Genomic DNA, 22,360 nt, shown 5'->3' with positions numbered 1-22,360 from the left:
TGACCCCAGGTGTGTCAAGTGCTCTGAATTTGGGGCTGGCGAGTTGCTACTTTTCCATCTCTGTTGTAGTCCTGCGGGGTCCCTTCTTCACATGAGGCGTAACGCCCCCTCGCACCACATCCTCTGTGGTGGCTCACACTCACACAGTCAAAGACAGACAGGACTTGAGGGAGCTCTGCAAACCTTTCCATGGAGGACACTTTCTGCCTCTTCTATGTGTGTGATTTTTTGCGTGCATGTGTGCTAAGCTGCTTCAGTCGTGTCCGATTCTTTGCAAGCCCCCGGACTGTAGCCCACCAGGCTCCTCTGTCCATGGGATTCTCCAGGCAAGAACACTGGAGTGGGTTGCCATGCCCTTCTCCAGAGAATCATTCTGACCCAGAGATCGAGCTCATTTCTCTTATGTCTCCCGCACTGGCAGGCGGGTTCTTTACCACTGGCGCCACTTGGGGAATCCGCGTGTGATTTCTCCCTTTGTTCAGACACTGAAACATGTTCTCAGAGGTGAGGATGCTGGTGGAGCCTGCACTCTGGTGGCTGTGGTCCATCCTGACAGAATAGGCTGCAGGTTTGCTCCCCCGGCAGTGGATTCTGAGATGGAGATAACAATGCAGGAAACTTCTTAGGCCCGTTCCTGGGCTCAGCATCTGAAAGGAAGAGGAAGCGGGAATTGGGCAGAGAGAGAAGCTGTGAGGCAGGCCCAGCGAAGGCCTCAGCTTATCCTCAGGAAGCCCTGGTGCGGGGAGGCCCTCCAGCTGTCTCTCAGTGGGCCGAGCATGGAGCCTGGATGCCCACTACTCAGCCATCAGCCCTGGGTGGGGACACCCCTGGAGGGAGGCACGACCTTGACAGGACAGTTCCCAAGGGGACTGCCAGCTGAGGGCCGCCTACCAGCAGCAGGCCCAACAGGTGGGGGATGAGTCCTTCATCCCCAGGGCGCATCACACTCTCAGCCACGAAGGTGTAGGAGAAAAGGAACAGAGCCTTTCAGAGGGACCAGCGTCACCAGAGCAGCTATGTTTGAATCAGAAGAAGCCAAACTGTGAAATGAACTTGGGGAGTTTGTAAGAGACCACCATGTAAATAAAGCTCTTCATGGAGTGTCCATCTAGGCAGGTGGGAGCTTTCATACCCTCATCTGTCAGATTTGGAGAACGTGTGTGATGCTGACTCTGTCAGGACGTCAGACCCAGGAAGTCATCTTCAGAGACCAAAGCTCTTCTTTGAAAGGAGGTCTGTTAAGTTTCAGCTCCACAGTCACAGGGTGAAATGGTTTATTGTGAAACTTTTATCATAGATGTATTTATGGTAAAATATTAGAAATAACTTTCGGTTCAAAGACGAGAAAGACTATAGATCTCTTACATTTGTAAACCCCAGGGGATCAAGGTGAGCAGGGTGAGCACAGCCTTACAGCTCTGAGCTGCCTGTGCTGGAGGGCGTTTGTGGGCCTCTGTGCTGGGGGACGTAGGTTCTACAGTGGAGCCAAGCATACATAGATCAGAAGGCCATTCCCCAAGGTGTTTATAATTCCTCTTAAGCCCTCCCAGAAATTTGTATGCATTTTTCCAGTCGCTTTCGTCTTTACTGATGCTACTCAGTAGCCTGAAAAGCAGCTCAGAATCGTAATAAACACAGGATATTGGAGACATGCCTGGGTTCAAGTTAAATTTGCCTCCCTTTGTAAGCTGGAATAGCTACTTAATCACTTTCTCCATCAGTTCAAAAAGGGGTGGGGGGGCTGAGAGGGATAGTGATTCTTCCTCCAGGGTTACTAGAGATGAAATGCCCAGTGTCTACCCGGTGCTTCCTGATTGCTGGTACCAGCTTCTCCACGTGCCCTGTTAGCCCCAGGTGGAGACTACACCACTTCTTTTTGCCTCTTCATCTTATTTGGGCCTGTGCTCTCTCTTCTATCCATCTCTTATCAGTAGCCTTCTGAACGCCTTTCTTTGACCAGTGAAGAGGAGATGGTAAAAGGAGACTCTCGCTCCTCCCACTCAATATCTCACCCATTTTGTAATTCTACCCATCTTATTGTGGGGCATCACCTTGAATTTAAATGAAAGAATGCCTGCCCTCTATTCTTTTCTATCCAGTAAAATCTTACAGTAACACTGTGACATATTTGACTCATCTGTGTGTTCATCCTTTTGTGTAATAGAGAAGAGTCGTGGAAACGGCATTATGGAATCTATACTTTTATGAAGCACGTCATTCAATTATATTCTTATATTATGTTCGCTTGATTCGGTCATACCCCACTCACCTACCTGCTTCTTACTGTCCGATGGAGGATGTGTTCTCATCCCATTCCAGTACTTTCCACCTAGACCAGTGGACTCTTTTTAAGCTTCAAGCATTTTGCTTCATGGAAAAATCATTGGGCCAACTTTAGTTGTCATCTCTTCATTTTACAGTTGTGTGTCTTGCTTAGATAGAACTGACACACTGAGAAAATCTGGCATTTGATTTTAAATGGCCCCTAGAGTTTTCTAAATGCCTGTGGAACATTTGACTTTTACAAAACACTGTTTTTACAAAACACTGTATTTACAAAACACAGCCAGGTTCCCCTGAATGAATGAACTGTCTACACCACTACAGAATCTCTACGTTTTTAAAAAATTTGTTACCCTTACACTCTGCTTTCTCAGAGTCTAAATTTGGGGAGGATCTATGTTTTTAGGGTTTCCCTTGTAGCTCAGTCGGTAAAGACTCTGCCTGCAGTGCAGAAGACCCAGGTTCGATCCCTGGGTTGGGAAGATCCCCTGGAGAAGGAAATGGCAACCCACTTCATTATCTTTGTCTGGAAAATCTCATGGACAGAGGAACCTGGTGGGCTACAGTCCATGGGGTCGCAAAGAGTTGGGCACGACTAAGCGACTAACACTTACTTGCTTACTTATATGTTTTTACTGTAAATACTTAGTCTTTTTACGATTTGTCTCTTTAGAATGAGAATCAACCGTAGTAGTTTCTACACTCCCTGTTCTTGATTCTCTGACCTCATAAAAGATTCATCAGCAATAGTGTTTCTAGGCCTCCAGATTGTATGGGATTAAATGCACCCCTTGTAAGACTCTTTAAGTAAAAGATAGTCAAGTTCTAGTACTTCCCTGAAGCTCAGACTCTGCACTCCCAATGCAGGGGGCCCAGGTTCAATCACTGGTCAGGGAACTAGATCCTACGTGCCGCAACTAAGACCCAAGGAGGCTAAATAAATAACTTTTAGAAGACAGTCTGATTCCAATTTATAGAAGTGGGTATTTCCTTTAAGCAAAGGTTATTTTAAGAAGATAAACATTAATGCCTAATGTTAAAGGAGAGTATCATAAAGCTTTTAAACTCTCGTTGCCTGGAAGAGAACAGATCTTTGTTCTTTAGAAACCTTTCTCCTGAGCCAGTACAAGTTAAAAATTGAAAGAGCTGCTTAGGTAGGATTGTTGTGGCTATCCACATGGCTGCCGTTATGACCTAGGCTATTCTAGGAAGGTGAAGTATATGAACTCTTTATCACTCAAGAGGTTAGTTGTGTTGAACTTCCCTGGTGGTCCAGTGGTAAAGAATCTGCCTGCCAGTGCAGGGGACGCGGGTTTGATTCCCTGGTCTAAGAAGATTCCACATGCCACAGGGCAACTAAGCCCGTGGGCCACAACTACTGAGTCTGTGCTCTGGAGCCCGGGAGCCGCACCTGCTGAAGCCCAAATGCTCTAGAGCTTGTGCTCTGCATCAAGAGAAGCCACCACAGTGAGAAGGGCAAGCATCACAACTAGAGAGCAGCCCCACTCACCACAACTAGAGAAAGCCTGTGTGCGGCAACGAAGACCCAGCCAAGCCAAGAAGTCAGCCCTTCAAGTGGCTAGTTGTGGTTGTGTCCAAATATTGTTTTCTTTGTGAAGAAGTCTTCCTCTGAACATCTTCTAGCAGAATGTACAGCTAGAACTAGAACAAGTTGACCAAATCTTTGTACACTTGACTAAGAGGATCTTTTTCCTGTGAAATGTAAGGACAGCTTCAGTACAATACAAAGTTGTTGTGGTTCTGGAACTTACAACCTTGAGAGGTGATGGGATTCAAAACAAAAGGTTCAGGAAGGATTTGGAGACATTCATAAAGGGCAGCTCTTCAGGGTGACAAAGGAAGCTTTGGGTGTAGGTGACCTATATTCTTAACCTCTTAAGGAGAGTATCTCAGACACTCACGCATCTCATCAAACCTCTGGGGTTCACTGCCAGGGACCAGTGCTGCCCCATGCCAGGATCGCTAGGTTCTTCAACTGAACACAGTCTGAAGTCTGTTCTGCCCTGAGGGCACCCTGGAGCATCCTCCAGGAAAGAATATGATTTGGCTAGCTGGAAAGAGCAGGACCTGTAGGAATTAAGGAATTTCATAATTTGTGTGCCACTTTGAGAGTGGATTGGAAACATCCCAAGTCCCCAAGCATACTTCCTATTCATTTTTACCTCTATCTTGGGCAAAAATGATGACCTAAATTCATTGCTACATTTTTTAAGTTTTGATAATCAGTAAGCTGCTTCCCTAGTGGATAAGACAGTAAAGCGTCTGCCTGCAATGTGGGAGACCTGGGTTTGATCCCTGGGTCGGGAAGATCCCCTGGAGAAGGAAATGGCAACCCACTCCAGTACCCTTGCCTGGAAAATCCCATGGACAGAGGAGCCTGGTAGGCTACAGTCCATGGGATCGCAGAGAGTCGGACATGACTGAGCGACTTCGCGTTCCTTTTCCTTTAAGCTGTCTTGAAACCCTCCCTGGTCCCTCAGCGGACAAATCCTGTGGCCCTCAAGTCACAGAATGAAGCTGTGATCAGATAGCAGTTGTCAGCTCCTGACCACCCCTTCCCTCTCCAAAACCTCTGAGGTCGTTTGGCCTCACCCTTCAGTTGTGGAAGAAGAAGCTAAAACAAGTGGAGGTGAGGCTGTCTCCACACTGGCTCTGCTGAGGTCTAAACAGGATACTAAGAATCTGACACGCTGGTCGCCAGACAGTTTCAAGGAGAAGACACAGAACGGAGGCGTGGAAAGGAGAAGAGACTGGTCAGTAGCAACCCCACTGTCCTTTCAGCTCTGGCTCCTTCCCCAGATTGAACCCAAAGCTTCCTGGACAGGACGGCTATTTTAAGACAAAACTAAATAGCTTTGATGAGAGGTCAATTCAGCAAACATGTAGTAAATGCCTGCTACACACCAGATCAGATAGGTGATGGAGTAAAACTCAACTTTAATCTTTTCGGGACCTCACGGTGTGGTGACTTGACAGCTGCGTGGAGCTCTGGGACGTGTGACAAGCTTATGTGGGGTCTCACACGTGACGCCATGCACTTAAGGCGTTCCCGTATCGGTCAGGACCGCTTTATAACATTGCCAGTTCAGAGAAGTTCAAGGCAGCCCTCAAAGCCATGACTGTTTCTATCTGTAATCAAAACTGCACACATATCTCATCTCCCCCTGGCTTGTTTGTGTCTCTTTCCGGCCAGAAGTACAGGTTTACGTTAACCATAGTGAAAAATTACAATGGGGACTAGTTAAAAATCACCATAATTAAACCCCTGTGATGAAACCGTGGGAAAGGCCACATGTACTTATGGGCTTTCTTATGAGGTTGCCAAAGTAAGCGTGGCATTCACAGAAGAGACTGATTCCTATTCTCTTCTTGCTGCCCCTGTGTTGAGTTTCAGCTCCTAGTTGGTGTGTCGGGGGTGGGGGCTCTCATTAACTTGGGTTTTTTTTTTTTTTTTATTGGAGGCTAATTACTTTACAATATTATATTGGTTGGTTTTGCCATACATTGACATGAATCCGCCCCGGGTGTGTATGTGTTCCCCTTCTTGAACCCCCCTTCCACCTCCCCATATCCTCCCTCCGGGTCAACTTGGGTTTTTTAATTAGTAAAGCCTTACTTAGGTGTCAGGGGAATCATTTTGGTGTCTGTAGAAAGAAAATGTGAGCATCGACTCAGATTCTGCCAAAACAAACACCCAAGGTGGCCTAACCCAGGAGAGTAGGGGTTAAGAGATCTGGGTTCATCTCAATAAATTTTTTTAGCCATCATAATATTTTGTAATTGTGGTGCTGGAGAAGACTCTTGAGACCCTTGGACAGCAAGGAGATCAAACCAGTCAATCCTAAAGGAAATAAATCCTGAATATTCATTGGGAGGACTAATGCTGAAGCTCCAATACTTTGGCCACCTGATGCGAAGAGCCAACTCAATGGAAAAGACCCTGATGCTGGGAAACATTGAGGGCAGGAGGATAAGGGGCAAGAGAGGATAAGATGGTTGGATAGCGTCACCAACTCAATGGACATGAGTTTGAGCAAACCCTGGGAGAGAGTGAAGGTCAGGGAAGCCTGGAATGCTGTAGTCCATGGGGTCACAAAGAGTCAGACAGGACTTAGCAACTGAACAACAACATTCATAATTTCTACCCCTGCCCTTTCTTTTTGGTTTAAGATACAGATGATTTCTGCTGGTTCATTTTTTTCCCCTTCCCTCACAGGGAGTTATCACCATTGTCTTAATCTGCCATTAAACCCAATTTCTTTGTTTAAAAGAAAAGCAAAACAAAAGAAAAAAAGCCCCAGGATTTCCCAGATGGTCTAGTGGTTAAGACTCCACCCTTCTAACACAGAGGGTGCAGGATGGATCCCTGGTTGCGGAACTAAGATCCCATATGCTGTGCAGTGTGGCCAAAAGATAAAAAAATAAAAGAAGTTGAAGGTAGAAAGGAAGCCTCAAAACTGAATTAATTCAGGATTTTTTTAAAGTGGGGTTTTGGGAGCTTCCCTGGTGACTCAGACGGTAAAGAATCTGCCTGAAATGCCGAAGACCCAGGTTTAATCCCTGGGTCCAGAAGATCTCTTGGAGGAGGAAATGGCAACCCACTCCAGTATTCCTGCCTGGAAAATACCATGGACAGAGGAGCCTGGGGGGGCTACAGTCCATGGGGTCTCAAAGAGTGGGACACGACTGAGCGACTAACACTTCGACTGCTAGTTTAGTATGAGTGTTGACTTTTTGTTCAACGATATAAAGGTTTTATCCTCTCTGCCATTTCCCTACAAACATATCTCCTGTCCCACCCCAGAATTCCCATAAGGATGTCTAGGAATGCTGACTGTTATCACTACTGGTCGGATTCTCTGGAAGAGTTTGTCATCCGGCTGGGAGTATGTTCCTCTCGGAGCCCTACCAGGACCAGAGGGACGCTCATGCTGTCATCTTTGCTGGAGAGGGTAGACCTCACAGACACCGGGACTCTGTCCTCCTCCTCCTAGAAGACTTGGCCTTGTGTGTTACAGTTACAGTAGTAGATTTGGCGTTTTGAATTTTCTGGTTTGAATTCATTAGAAATTATTTCTTCACCGTCACAGTACACAGATTAGGGTAGAAATGTCTATACTCCCAAGTTCTTGAAGCAAAGCAGTGTTTCTCTGGGAGGCTTGTAGACCCCACCCGCAGGCAGTGTGGTGGGAGGGGTCGCACAGGTGAGGGTGGTTTTCTAGACAGTTCTCTTAGTGTTTCTTTTAGCATCTGGAGACTTGTAGCCATAAAGAACTTCCCTTTACTCCACAACACAAATATGCACTTTAAAAACTTCATTGATGGGGGTGGGTAGGACACGACTGAAGCGACTTAGCAGCAGCAGCAGCAGGAGGCTCAAGAGGGAAGGGATATATGGATACATATGGCTGATTCACACTGTTGTACGAAAACCAACACAACATTGTAAAGCAACTATACTCCAATTTTTAAAAAAGGAAATGAATATTATGAGGGAAAACATTTTAAAAATAAAAACTCCATTGATAGAAGGGGAGTTTAAAAAAAACACAATTCTGTCAGCCTGCTGCTGCTGCTGCTAAGTCACTTCAGTCGTGTCTGACTCTGTGCGACCCCATAGACTGCAGCCCACCAGGCTCCCCCATCCCTGGGATTCTCCAGGCAAGAACACTGGAGTGGGTTGCCATTTCCTTCTCCAATGTGTGAAAGTGAAGTCGTTCAGTCATGTCTGACTTGTAGCGACCCCATGGACTGCAGCCTACCAGGCTCCTCCATCCATGGGATTTTCTAGGCAAGAGTACTGGAGTGGCTTGCCATTGTCTTCTTCGTCTGTCAGCCTACCACCTTCCAAATGATAGGGACAAATGTACATTCTCTCCCATTCACCCTTTCCAAGAAAGCTGCTGTGATTTATCCTCATTCCCTCTCCGCTTAGTTTTCCAGGGACTGAGTTAGCATGTCTCCTGTCCAGTAGCACCAGTGGTCAAGTAGGGGCCACCGCACCAGGATGCCAGCTCTCTTCGCTCCTCTCATGGGGCCCCTGGGTCACTGCCTTGCATTCTTTTTCTTAAACATATTATGACAGCTGTATTGACATATAATTCACAGACCCCATGGCTCACCCAATACAGTACGCCATTCAGTGGTTTTTAGTAGATTCACAGAGATGTGCAGCCATCATCATGGCCAAATTTAGAACATCTTCATCAGCCAAAACAAACCCAGAGCCCACTAGCAGTCACTGCCCGGCTCTCCAGCTGCCCCCAGCCCTGGCCAGCCTCCCATCCATTTCCTGGCTCCATAGATGTGCCTGTGCTTGCCGCCTTCCCTGTCAGGCTTCCCCAAGGCCCAGGTCTTCCTCTTTAACATCCCTGCCTGAGAGAGGCAGCAGCAGCATCTCCCGGGGACAGAGACACAGACGGGAGCTTTCTCGGCCACCTGCCACCTGCCCCTTTCCTGGCCCTGAACCCCTGGCCCTCAGCACTGGGGTTTCCCTCTCTTTCTGCTTCCTTGACTCTCCCGGGCACACGTAGAGTGCAGGGTCATGTGGAGGGCAGCGGCCTGTTTGGGGATTAGTCAACAGACTGAGTCCACGGCGCGTTTGGCCCTTGGTCAAGGCTCAAGGCCAGGCTGATCAGGAACAAGTCACCCAGCCTGTCCTCCACACTAACTCCAGCGAGAGAGGCTGGATAGCGGCGGATGCAAGAACCTGAGTCTGCCAGGACCGTGGGCTCCGACTGCCGACCTGCCCCATTAAAAATGATTTATGTCTCGTGTTTTACAGTAACATCAGCTTGAGGAACTTCAGGATCAGACGTACAAGAACAGCAGGCATCCAAGCACAGGTCTTGGATTAGTATGTGATTAGAAAGGGAAATAGCTAGAGAGAACAGAGAGCAAGCAGAGGACTAGTTCTGGCCTTGGCCACTCTATGAAATACTTGAGTGACTTAGGAAGTCACAGCATTGCCTCTGTAGCCAGTTTTCACACCTTCCGGGAGGGAGCTGGATGGTTGCATGCTCTCTGGGTTGCTTCTCTCAGCCCCTGAGTCCCACAGTTTGTTGCATAACATCAAATGGTTGAATGGGAGCTTCCCTTCCTAAGCTTACTCTCCAAATGGAATCTGATGTTGGGACTCTTTGCTCTGAGGTTGTATTAGACGTGCCAGATTTATATAACCCATCCTTATTCTTTTTTTTTAAATCTTTGGCTGCGCTGCACAGCAAGTGGGATCTAGTTTTCTTGACTAGGGATTGAACCCAGGCCCCACGCAATGGCAGCCTAGAGTCTTAACCACTGGACCATCACGGAAGTCCCCATTCTCACATCTGCTCCTCACTTAATGTGTGAAATGGGCATGTGTCTTAAGCTGATGGTTTCTTCCATCCCAGCTGCCTATTTAATTCTACTGTCTGTCCAACCAAACAGAAATCATGGTACCTCCCAAACTAGATTATCTCAAAGTCCAGGGAATAAAAACATGGAGTTGGGAAAGTCAAAGTAGGAGGAAGAGCATAGAGAGCAATAGTTTATCTCCCAAGACATTTGATTCCATGAGAAGTTGGGCTTAACATTTATCTTTGCTCTTGGTTGTTACCGTTTTCATGTCACCCTAACAACATCGGTGGTGGTTGTAATTATTGACTAGAGGGACGTTTGTCATGCTAAAAGTGAAAGTCATTCTGATTCAGCCGTGTCAGATTCTTTGCAACCCCATGGACTATAGCCCACCAGGCTCCTCTGTCTATGGGATTCTCCAGGCAAGAATACTGGAGTAGGTTGCCATTTCCTTCTCCGGGGGATTTTCCCAACCCAGGGATTGAACCTGGGTCTCCTGCATTGCAGGCAGATTCTTTACCAACTGGTAAAAAGTCACCAGGGAAGCCCTTGTCATGCTAAAAACCCTAATCCTTTTAGACTTGCAGCATTTTCTGTTGTTGTTGAATCACTGAGCTGAACTGCTTTGCATGTTCAGTCGCTCAGTCATGTCCAGCTCTTTGCAACCCTATGGACTGCAGCACATCAGGCTTCCCTGTTCCTCACCACCTCTAGGAGCTTTCTCAAACTCATGTCCATTGAGTCTGCCATCCAACTACCTCATCCTCTGTCATCCCTTCTCCTCCTTGCCTTCGATCTTTCCCAGCATCAGGGTCTTTTCCAATGAGTCGGCTCTTCACATCAGGTGGCCAAAGTATTGGAGCTTCAATATCAGTCCTTCCAATGAATATTCAGGACTGATTTCCTTTAGGATTGACTGATTTGATCTCCTTGCAACCCACAGGACTCTCAAGAGTCTTCTCTAACACCACAGTTCAAAAGCATCGATTCTTCAGTGCTCTGCCTTCTTTACGGTCCAACTCTCACATCCATACATGACTGCTGGAAAAACCATAGCTTTGACTAGATGGACCTTTGTCGGCAAAGTAATATCTCTGCTTTTTAATATGCTGTCTAGGTTTGTCATAACTTTTCTTCCAAGGAGCAAGCGTCTTTTAATTTCATGGCTGCAGTCACCATCTGCAGTGATTTTGGAGCCCCCCAAATTAAGGCTGTCACTGTTTCCATTGTTTCCCCATCTATTTGCCATGAAGTGATGAGACCGGATGCCATGATCCTCATTTTTTGAATGTTGAGTTTTAAGCCAACTTTTCACTCTCCTCTTTCACTTTCATCAAGAGGTCCTTTAGTTCTTTCTCACTTTCTTCCATAAGGGTGGTGTCATCTGCGTATATGAGGTTATTGATATTTCTCCCGGCAATCTTGACTCCAGTTTGTGCTTCATCCAGCCCAACATTTAGCATGATGTACTCTGCATGTAAGTTAAATAAGGAGCCTTGACGTACTCCTTTCCCAATTTTGAACTAGTCCATTGTTCCATGTTCTAACTGTTGCTTCTTGACCTGCATACAGGTTTCTCAGGAGTCAGGTAAGGTGGTCTGGTATTCCCATCTCTTTAAGAATTTTCCACAGTTTGTTGTGATCTACACAGAAATTAAAAGACGCTTACTCCTTGGAAGGAAAGTTATGACCAACCTTGATAGTATATTAAAAAGTAGAGACATTACTTTCCAACAAAGGTCCATCTAGTCAGGCTATGGTTTTTCCCGTGGTCATGTATGGATGTGAGAGTTGGACTGTGAAGAAAGCTGATCGCCGAAGAATCGATGCTTTTGAACTGTGGTGCTGGAGAAGACTCTTGAGAGTCCCTTGTAACACAAGGAGATCCAACCAGTCCATTCTAAGGGAGATCAATCCTGGGTGTTCATTGGAGGGACTGATGCTGAAGCTGAAACTGCAATACTTTGGCCACCTCATGCGACGAGTTGACTCACTGGAAAAGACTCTGATGCTGGGAAAGGTTGGGGGCGGGAGAAGAAGGGGACGACTGAGAATGAGATGGCTGGATGGCATCACCGACTCTGTGGACATGAATTTGAGTGAACTCCGGGAGTTGGTGATGGACAGGGAGGCCTGGCGTGCTGTGATTTATGGGGTCGCGGAGAGTCGGACACGACTGAGCGACTGAACTGAACTGAACTGAACACAGTCAAAGGCTTTAGTGTAGTCAATGAAGCAGAAGTTTATCTGGAATTCTCTTGCTTTTTCTATGATCCAAAAGATGTTGGCAATTTGTTGGCTTTGCATGGAGAGAAGAAAAATGAAAAATGTCCTATAGTGACTCTGGGAGGAGCATGGTGGGGTGGCATGTGCTGAATGATGGATGCATGATAATCCAGCAAGACTGAGGCAGACAGGAAAGAGGAGATAGGAAGCTCTGTGCCATACATTATGACCCTCTAGATGATCCCACCAACATGCACTAAATCTAAAAAATTCACAGATTGAGTAGCATTGCTGCATTTGTTATGAAAGCTGTGTGTCTGGCGGCCAAAGCACCAGGACAGACCTACATGGTGAGGAAGCAGCTGACACGTGGTTCCAGTGCCTGCCTCCTGGACATGCGACAGCTCTGTGCAGAGTTCACGGGTACCTCAGATGTGGGTCTTTCCTGTAAAGTCTAGCAAAGGGGAAATGCATGGGTGATGAACAACTACAGTAAAAAATAGAATTGTACACAAAGCGTTGATTCTTCCTGTTAAACATCCCTCAGCTCCATCTCCTTCTCTCTCCTTCTCCCATCACCACGGCTCTTCTTTAGGTGACTTTTAACTTTTGTCTAAATTGTTTCTGTATTCAGTTGTCCTAACTCTTTCCTGTTTTCCACACTATGGCCAACAGGATCTCTCCAAAATACATATCCCTGGATTCTTTTCGTTTAATTTTCACCCAGTTCTTCAACATTAGTGACAATCGTTTCTTCTCCAGAATTTTTCCATATCAGACTCCTCGTCCCAGAAGTGTGAACTGATGCCCGTCCTGTTTCTCCAGCCCCACAGTCACCTTGTCATAGTCTTTCCCACCCACTAAAGCAAGTGCTTATTTTCCTGTCTGAAGCCCTCATTAGAGGGACCAAACCAGACAGCAAGAACATCACTTACACCCTTGTATTTACATTGCCCAGTTCTTACTAGATGCTCAAATATTTGAATGCATGATTCAGTGGATGCTATGGGAGTCGGCTGGAGGTGTGGTGACATTTAAATTGGATCAGGAAGGACAGGTAGATGTGGCTGTGTAGACATGGGCATTGCTGACACAGAAACAGGTGTAGGAAATAGCAAGTGATTTGATTGGATTATAGGGCAAGAATTAGCAAACCCCAGCCTGCGGACTAAATCTGGCCCCCCAGCCTGTTTTTGTAAATAAAGTTTTATTGTAACAAAGCTAAGCTCATTCATTTACATATCTCATGTAGCTTTCACACCACACTGACAGAGTGGAATAGTTGCCACCATTAAGACTGCAAAGTCCAAAATGTTTATTATCTGGCCCTTTATAGAAAAAAGTATATCAGCCCTGCTATAGAATAGAAAGGGGAAAGAAGTAGGAGTGACATTTAAAAGCTAGGTAGGGCCAGATCCTAGAGTTCTCAGAATAAAGTGTGAACCCATCAGTTCTGTAGACACAGAAGACTTCTAGATATTATGCTGGTTCTTTTAAAATCTGCTCCTCTCTTCTTTGGTTCAGTGCTCAATAAAAAGTATTAAATAAGCAATGCATTGTGCCCATTTTCCCCTGTAGTATCCTGCTACTCTCCTAATGCGCTTCAGACTGACCCTCTTATTAGAAGAAAAACAAGTTTTTAGGGGCTACACAACTGTTAGGTATGTAAGCTGACAAACTTAGAGAGATCTAGTTAATATGAAACTGTTACAATTTCAACTGGAAAAAAAATTGCTCTTAAAATCAGTCTGTTCCTTCCCCAGCCCCACTCAGCCTCAAAAGAAGTGGAGCAAAGGGACTTCCTTGGTGGTCCAGTGGCTAAGACTCCACACTCCCAATGCAGGCTGCCCAGGTTTGATCCCTGCTCAGGAAACCGGATCCCACATGCCGCAACTGAGAGTTCACATGATGCAACTAAAGATCCCACATGCTGCACTGAAGATCCCGAGCGCCACGACTAAAACCCAGTGCAGCCAAGTAAATAAATAAATCTTTTTAAAAAACATATTCTGTGACCTAAAATCTTAGAGCACACTGTTTTCTAAGTTTAAAGTTGAAAAAGGAAATACATACAAAACCCGATGACAATGAAAATTATAATCTCTCTTGTTAATATATATGCAAAAATTCTAAACAAAATATTAGCAAATCGCATTCAGTGATGTATAAAAAGGATAGACTCACAACCAGGTTGGACTTATTCCAAGAATGCAAGGTTGGTTTAATAGTTGAAAATCAGTCATTGTACTTCAGTGCATTAACAGAATTAAGGAGAAAACTGTGACACCAAAATTGTCTCTGGACATTGCCAGTGCCCCATGCAGGGTAAAATCACTCCTAGCTGAGAACCACTGCAACAAAGGAAGAAAAACCCTTTGACAGAGTTCAAAACCCATTCATTATTTTAAAGACAAACACACTTAGCAAACTAGGAATGGAAGAGAGCTTTCTTAATCTGATGAATATCATTTTTTAAAAAAACCTACAACAAACACTATGCTTAACGGTGAAATATGGAAAACGTTCTCCCAATATTGGACAAAAGACAAAAATGCCACTACTGTTCAGCTAACTGGAGGAGTCTGGTGGTACAATAAGGCAAAATGAAAAAAATGAAAGGCATGAAGAATGGAAAGGAGGAAATAAAAGTCTTTCATTTACAGCCACCGTTGTATATGCAGAATACTGAAAGAACCTACAGATAAACCGTTAGTATTGTGCAGCAAATTTGTTAAATTTACTTATTTCAAGGTCAGTATATCTTGTATTTCTACAGGCCAGCAACAATTAGAAGACATTAAAAAGTGATGCCATATCTGAGTGATCCAGTGGTCCAGTGGCTAAGATTCCTGCTCCCAATGCAGGGGACCCAGGTTCGATCCCTGGTCAGGGAGGTAGATCCCACATGCTGCAACTAAGACCCAGTGCAGCCAAATAAATAAAAATATTTTAAGTGATGCCATTTCTAATAGCATCACAAAACATCAAATACCTAAGAAGAGAGATAACAAAAACTGTGTAAAATCTGTGTACTGGAAACTACAAGATATTGAGAGAAAATAAACCAGATCAATGCATATCAAATGTTAGTGCATCAGTATTACCTGGAGGGTCTGTTAAAACAGGTTGAAGGCCCATTACAATTCATCAGAATGAACTTTTGTGTATGGTGTGAGGTCACGATTCACTATTTCCAGCACAACTGCTTGAAAAGATCAGTGTTTTCCCACTGCAGGTTCCTTGGTTGTAAATCAGGTGCATGGGTCAGGCTGTTTCCAGGTTCTCTTTTCTGTTCATTTGTCTACTTCTTTCTTTGTACACCATTTTAATTATAACTTTATAACTGATCTCCCGTGGCTGAAACTTCAAGGGATGGGCCTTGGTGTAGGACTTGGTGTATTCTTGTTTATCAGGTCGTACTCACAAACCTTTGATCTGGAAACTTGCATCCTTCTGTTTAAGGGCATTTCCTTGAATTATCTTGCCTGTTTACTTTGATCATTTCCTCCCCTCTGTTTTTCCTGATTCCTGTTTCTGGAATTCTTATTCAGTTGTTGGCCCTCTCACACATATTCTCTAATTTTCTGCTTTAAAAAAATTTTTTTTTTTTTTTTTTTACTTTTTTGTTTCGCTTTTCTAGTTACTCTAGTTTATTTCTAGGTTTTTTTCCCCCCTGTCATTTTAATATCTAAGAGTTCTTCTCTTCTAGTTTTTTAAAGTAGCATCAGATTCTAGTTTATGGATTCAATCTCTCCTCTGATCTCTCTGAGAATGTTCATGATCTTCTTGAATTTTCAGTATTCGGCATGGTTTATTTCTTGTAAGTTGCCTTTTTTTCCTTCTTGTTTTGATGTGTCTTTCTCGTTAAAGGTTTTTCTTGCCTGCTTGGTGATCATTAGCTATATGCACATGCTTAAGAGTGAGATATGAAACTGATTATAAATATTCTGTGCTGGGGTGGTTGACTGTGACTTCACTGGTAGAGTGATCTTTCAGAGCCTCTTGGCACTTGGACCATTCAGTTCCCCAGAGAAGGTCCTTCTGATCCTCTGTCCAGAGAGGGTCAGTTTGATTCCCTGACTCCCCTTTATCAGTATGGTTCTTCACCGTAAACTCAGCTTGATGCCCCCACCCCTTCTGATCCCTCTTTTACCTTCTTTAAGAATAAACATCTAGTTTTCTGCCTGGGTGACCTAGTTGCTTCTGAAAGAGCCTCTCGTCTGGTTCTGCTCTTTTCACCGTCATCTTAGCCAGACTTCCAGAACCTCCCAGCACCCCCACACTGTGCTCACCCCTGTGAAGTCTGAGTCCCAGACCACGGGAAGTTGGTTTCTGCCCCTGCCCCCAGCTGCTGACTAAAAATTCACCTTTCTCAGGTCTTTTGCGTCAGCTCCCACCTTTCTCTCTGCTGTCTACCTTCCCAAATATTGCTGTCACCTCTTTTCCTATTATAGTTGTCTTTGTGACTTGTCTTTAAAATAAAAATAAAGCCCATTTTTGTTTTAGTAAGGTTTCTGGAGGAAAATGAGATAAATATGTAAGTTCACTCCACCATCTTTAACCGGAGATCCCCCCCCCCACTGTTACTATGGGGAAACCAAGTGTATCTGTTAGCAGTGAGTTGAAAAGGCCTCTTCTGGAGGTACTGAAGAATTGCCTTCTTGTCATTGACTCACGAGGAACAAAACTGTCTAAGATCCATAATTTGCCACAGCTTTTGGACAACCTCGTTTTTCATGTAGGTCTAATGGTGATGGACACACAGGCAGAGGTGAGCCAGTGCGGTTACCTGGGTGGTACACTTTCCAGGTGGGAAATTGGAGGGTCCATGATTTCCACCTGGGCTCTGTATTGATCCCTGTGTTGCTGTGGGTTTTCCCTTCTGTGAAGCCATTGTTGGCTTTATCTCACTCCTCACGCCCGAACCTTTCGTACAGGATGATGAGAGCCTGAAGTACCTGACACACGAGGAAAAGGATGTCCTCCTGTTTTTTGAAGAGACAATTGGTTCCCTGGAAGATGACTTTGAGGAGCAGGTCCTGTGTGACGGTGACACCCAGGGACACTCTCCGAGGTCTCTGGAAGAGAGCACTTCCGCTCCCTCCGAGCCAGAGGATGTCGTGGACTTGGTGCAGCTGGGCCCTGGAGCCGGGGAGCCTGAGAGCCTTGGGGAGGTGAAGGAGATCGCAGGTGAGGACAGGAGCACCCTGATGTGGCTCACCGTGTGGTGCCAGACACAGAGGCCCTCCTTCTTCCCATGGTCTCTGTGTTTCTAGCCTGTACGGAAGCTTGTGAAGCTTGTGGGGCTGATCAGATTTTTTGTAGGGTGGAAGCATCCTCTCTGTAGTTTGATTGACCAACCAAATAGGTGTTTTCATGGCATATTAGGATGACAAAACAGGAAGGGAAATTCCAACAGGGTGAGAATAAAGAATGAGACCAATGGGTTGAACAAGCAGATTGCATGTGTGGATAAAAGAAAGAAGGGGAACTGGAAATGGCTTCAGGTAACAATTCCATTCGACAAAGAAAACGTGCAAAAAGACTTTAGCCCTTGAGGCTTAATCTCCACTCTGGTGTAGGATTATACCCCTATTCCAAGGTAGGAGTATTTGAAAAGTCAGCTGGTTCAGGAAAACAAAATCGATCAGAACAAAAGTTTAGCTCAGTATCTATTTTGTCAATTTTGCTTGACTCAGGGTGGCATTAGAGGAGAGCTATGCTTTTTGTCCCTTGAGTCCTGTGACAGAAACTGAGGGGTATGGGCAGGGAGAAAACTTTCTTCTAGTTTTTTTTTTTCCTGGTTGGAAATAATATTGGAAATGTGGGCAGGGGGTTAAGGACTGAAAAAAAGATGAGGGAAAAAATAGGAGGGGAAATATCTTTACCCTGCTGTCTGCAAATATTGCCACTTGTCACATGCCTCTAGAAATATATCCCTCCCACCTTTATTTTTTGTAAGCAAGGTTGTGTATGACACAGAATTTCACATACTATTGGTTTTATGTTCCAACTTTGGGGCTCAGTTTTCAAAGACGAGACTTAAATGTGAATTTCCCATTTTTATCACACTTCTCTGAAGAATAATTCCTGAAATAAATTTGAACCAGCTGATCTTTAAAACATGTCAGATCGTATAACTGTGCTAAGGAAAACACTTTTTGAATGTAAGCCATTTGCCCATCAATTCTCTAACATGATGTTTTCATCACAATTTTAAGTACCCATTCAGTGGCAGGCATTGTGGACATTCTGAGGACACAAAGATAAATACATGGCTCCCAATTTTGCAGCAGACATGAGTATAAGTACAGAAAAGTGTTAGGTGATCTATGATTAGGTATGTTAGACTATATTAATCGTAAAGGTTCACAGGCTGGCTTAACCTTTATCAGAGGGTGTCAGGAAACATTTCTGTTTCTGGAGGGCAGGGACACATCCAACTATCCTTTACCTAGAGGATCTGAGGGAGGGGTTGGTGGGTACCACAAACTACCCTGCATCCTTTCCCTTTGTAAAAATCCCCTATAAGGTAAGGTGTTGTTTCCTCCTGGTACATGTCTCAGGATGATGGCTCCTCTGAGTCCCAGGTACTGACTGCTTCTGGCTTGTACTTCTTTCATCCCGTGATTCTGAAAATCATACTACCTTCTCTGTCTCTAGTTCAGGGGCTGTAGAAGGAGTTTAGTACAGGAGGTACTGTTATAATTGGTATTACATCCCTTGGGACCTTTGCAAAGTCAGTGGAAAGGAAAGGTGATGCATTTATTTCTACATATGGCCGTAGCTTATGAGGATTCTCACTACTTTTCAGGGGCTGGCCCTTTTGGAAAGGAAGACGCCCCTGACCTTGAACGCAAGAAAGAGGATGCAGAGAAGTCTCCCCATTCAGAGCCCCCAGGGCCTGAGGCCCTGCTATCTTCCCCACCTGCCTCACCTGCAGCAGCTCCAGCCCACCCCAGGAGAGAGCCCCCCGCTCCCCTCGCAGAGCACCCTAAACTGCCCCGCTCGGTCCCCACTCCGCTCGTCATCGCCCAGATGTCTGAGAAGCTGGCAGGGAACGAAGGGCTTTCGCCCACATCTCCGTCCAAAGAGGGCAGGCCTGCAGAGTGGAGGACGCTGGCTTCTCTGGCCCCTCGACACGGAGACCACTCACCGTGGCACCGACACGCGGCCCAATCGGCGCCTAAGATCCACCGCTTCCCGAGCAACATCAGCGTGACCAACAGCGCAGGGAAGGATTTCAATAAGACCATCTCCAAGGCCGCAGTCAACGTGCAGGAGCGCAAAGCCCAGGTCCTGGCCAACATCAACGGTGTCTCTTTCCTCTCCGTGGGGGAGACGGAGGACCGGGCCCAGAGGGGCGAGCCCACCGAGCAGAGAAGCGTCCCTCCCGAGCAGAGCCAGCCAGGCCCGGCCCAGGAGGCTGTCCCCACGCGAGAAGGGGCCCGCGGCGCCCACCAGTCCAGAGGCGTGCAGACAGAACAGCCCCTGCCGCTGGCCAACGGCTTCCAGAGCATCCACGACGTGCTCAAGAGCCAGGCCGGGCCCTTCGTCTCCACCGGGAAGACCGTGACCTTCCGTCCGGATCCGGCCCTCCCCAGCAGACTTGCACCCCAGCAGCCGGACTGCGGCCAGGCGGCCAGGAAGCGGTCGGGCTCGCTCCCCAGGGCTGTGGGGTTCAGACCGCAAGGTATCACTGTCCAGTTCTCGGGCCGGGGCTCCACGGAGGAGGCCCGCCGGGAGGCCCTGCGGAAGCTCGGCCTCCTGAAGGAGAACTTATGATGGAGCTTGAGCGGGCGCCGGGGAAAGCAGGGTGGTCTGGTGCGCAGAGCCAAGAACGGATGTGCACATGTGAGCAGCGCAGCGGCCAAGCCCAGGCTGCGAACCCGGTTGACGACTAGAGATGAGAGCCTGGGAGTCAGTAGACGAGCTGCCTCCTCCATTCTGCATCCGAGCTGGGACATCCTTCCATGTGAGAACGCCCGCACCGCATCTTGTCTTCTCTTTTCCAAGAGCTCAGAGAATAACCTTGAAAACCTTCAGGTTTCTATGATTTGTAAATGCCATATGTTTTTTGGATCTAGGAGGAAGGGGATTTGGGTCTGATTTTCTGAGTCTCTGATCTAACCTTTAATCCCCGAATGCATGAGAGGAAAGCCAGTGTAGATCTCATCTTCGTTTCCCTAAGAAAGGGAACCTCCCCTCTTTTTCAAGAAAATAAAGAAGTGCTTGTTCAATTTTCATAGTGTCTTAAAGTACTGTTTTGGTCTTTTGTTAGTTTTTTAAAGGTGAAAGACAATATGTTAGCCTGAGATATGCCTTTGTTTCTTGATAAAATTTGGTTTGCCCAGGTTTTTTTTTTTTAATTGAAAATTAAAGCCTTTAGAGTATGATTTGCTGTAATGTTGAGTTGTGGGAATGGAATGTAAGGGTTCAGTTTGAAAAATGGGGTAATTTTAAGAAAGTCTTATCGAACGAGAGTCTTTGTTACTGGGAGATATGTGTATGATCATGTACTATGTATATATATGTACATAATATATGTTTATAGGAACATATATGCAGATATAGGTGGTATGCACACACATTATTACATATATATTAACTTCTTAAAACCCTGTTGCATAACTGCAGGATTCAATCACTTCCTATTCTTTTGATACACAAACCATCTCAGTGTTGAGATGATGCCACAGAAATTGTTACTTCCTAATCAAGAAGTCTTTTAAGGACACATCTCCATAACATTTCAGTGAACCAAAGTGCTTTTTCTTCAACAATGTGTTCTGTTCCCAATTAAAGTAATAATCCAAATAAGCTTCCTACTAAGCATGAGAGTTCATTTTTTTACTGAAAGTTTTTTTTTTTAGTGAAATATACTTTTTTTGTGTGTATGAAGTACACTTTTAAAGATATCTTGTATCACCTAATTTTAACCAAATTTTATCAACTAATTTTAGTTTTGCATGTTCCAAGGTGGCTGGTAAACAGAAGGAAACAGAGTCTTATCAGCCCCCATGTTCCATGGACAAGATCTCAGGATTAATTTAAAAGGGAAGAAGCAGCAAACTAGGTTACACAGCATGAAACTGGTTTTCTCCCATACAGTGTCTCCCGTGCTGAGCTGTAACCACCAGCTTTATTATCAAAACTATTTCAGGCTGGAGTCTAAACCTCTAAAAATAGACCAGGAAGGCCCACACTTGAAAGTCACACACTTTTGTTGTATCTCTCAGCCACTGTCACAGAATCTGTTTCTTTTCTGTTGAGTATTATTTAAACTCTAACTTCTAAATGTGCTGTGAAGGGTGTTTTTCATAGTATCAATGTGCCTTGTAAGTTACATAAAATGATTGTAATGTTTTCCTTAGAATGATAGTATTTAGTGACTCGCCTAGCTCTTGTCCTCCCAAAATAATCTTATAGATTCTTGATGGTCTTAATTTAAATAGGTGCTTTGATTTTACAGGTTTTTAAAAACAGTTTTTATTTTGCTTCTGTTTATGTTGGATTTGTTTAAAGGATTCTTGGGGGCTGTTATTTCCTTTTTATAAAGCGAGATGCCATGTTACACAGTATTTTTAAATGGCTTACATTGTTTAAATCTCTTATATTTGAGGATTCTTTTTTTCTTGTCCTATGACTTCATTGTGATTAAAACTTGACTATATGTTAGTATATTTGTTCTCATAATGATATTTTTGAAAAATAAATTTAGAGATGTCTCTTAAGTATAAGCAACTTTGTTTTTGCATTTTACCCTTATTCTCAGGTATTTTCTTTTAAATGGTTATATTCTTTCCTTCTGTTTATTCATAATGTTTTCAACCCACTTATTCATAATTATACTGACTTACTCTGGCCACTTCATGCCCAAAAGCCTAGCAATTAAAGCCGTATATTTTGTACAAGGCTCAATTTTTAGCCACTAATGAACTGACCTGTATTTGTATGTATCACCTTAACAAAAACAATTCGTTTTCTGAGGGGCATTTGTTTTTTCCCATAACTCTGTGATAGGACATCCTTAAAGGATCATCTTCAAGGGAATTTTAAGGACCATATTTCAAAGCAAACTTGTAACAAAAAGGAAATATGAATCCTAAGTGCTCAGTTTTTTTTTCAAGTGATGCTTGTAAATCAACCCCCATTTTAGTCCCCATTAAGATAAAGATGAAACTTTTTTTTTTTTACTGATTTTAAGTATTAAGATAAAGATGAAACTCTTTAAGTTGATACTTAAAAGCAGGGAGTGGGGGAAGGGGGGATTCTCTGCTTTTAGGCAAGTATGTTGAAACTGGCAAACCAGAGTCATCTGCAAAGGGTAATACCCTGCAGCTTCCAGGGTAAGAGTCCAGCGTCCTCCACCTCCTCCAGCTCTATTGGTTAGTGTGCATGGCTTATCTTCACAAATTTGGTGGTAATGTTGATCTTTGCTTTTGTCTGCCCAGGGTCATTCGCCTCTTATAAGGTTTGTGGAGGAGAAAAG

General features: G+C 44.9%; 1 protein-coding gene across 4 annotated transcripts in view; it reads left to right on the top strand.

The window, feature by feature from the left end:
- Window positions 1-21,608, top strand: part of PROSER2 (proline and serine rich 2) — a 43,451-nt gene extending 21,843 nt beyond the window's left edge. For 3 of the 4 annotated variants that reach the window (XM_055427561.2, XM_055427568.2, XM_088844187.1), the window contains 2 exons: window positions 16,806-17,058; window positions 18,683-21,608. In XM_055427561.2, the coding sequence (XP_055283536.2) occupies window positions 16,806-17,058; window positions 18,683-19,653 (1,224 nt within the window). In that variant the 3' untranslated portion in view covers window positions 19,654-21,608. Of the gene's footprint in view, window positions 1-13,631; window positions 13,846-16,805; window positions 17,059-18,682 lie in introns of all 4 variants that reach the window. The other variant, XM_088844188.1, reaches the window with a different exon arrangement.
- The last annotated feature ends 752 nt before the right edge of the window (window positions 21,609-22,360 follow it).

This window comes from Moschus berezovskii, chromosome 15, assembly GCF_049115385.1.
Source record: "Moschus berezovskii isolate FMDL1 chromosome 15, NW_MosBer_1.0, whole genome shotgun sequence".
Taxonomy (NCBI): domain Eukaryota; kingdom Metazoa; phylum Chordata; class Mammalia; order Artiodactyla; family Moschidae; genus Moschus; species Moschus berezovskii.
Note: the sequence above shows the minus strand (reverse complement) of the source record. Positions and strands in the feature narration are given on the sequence as shown.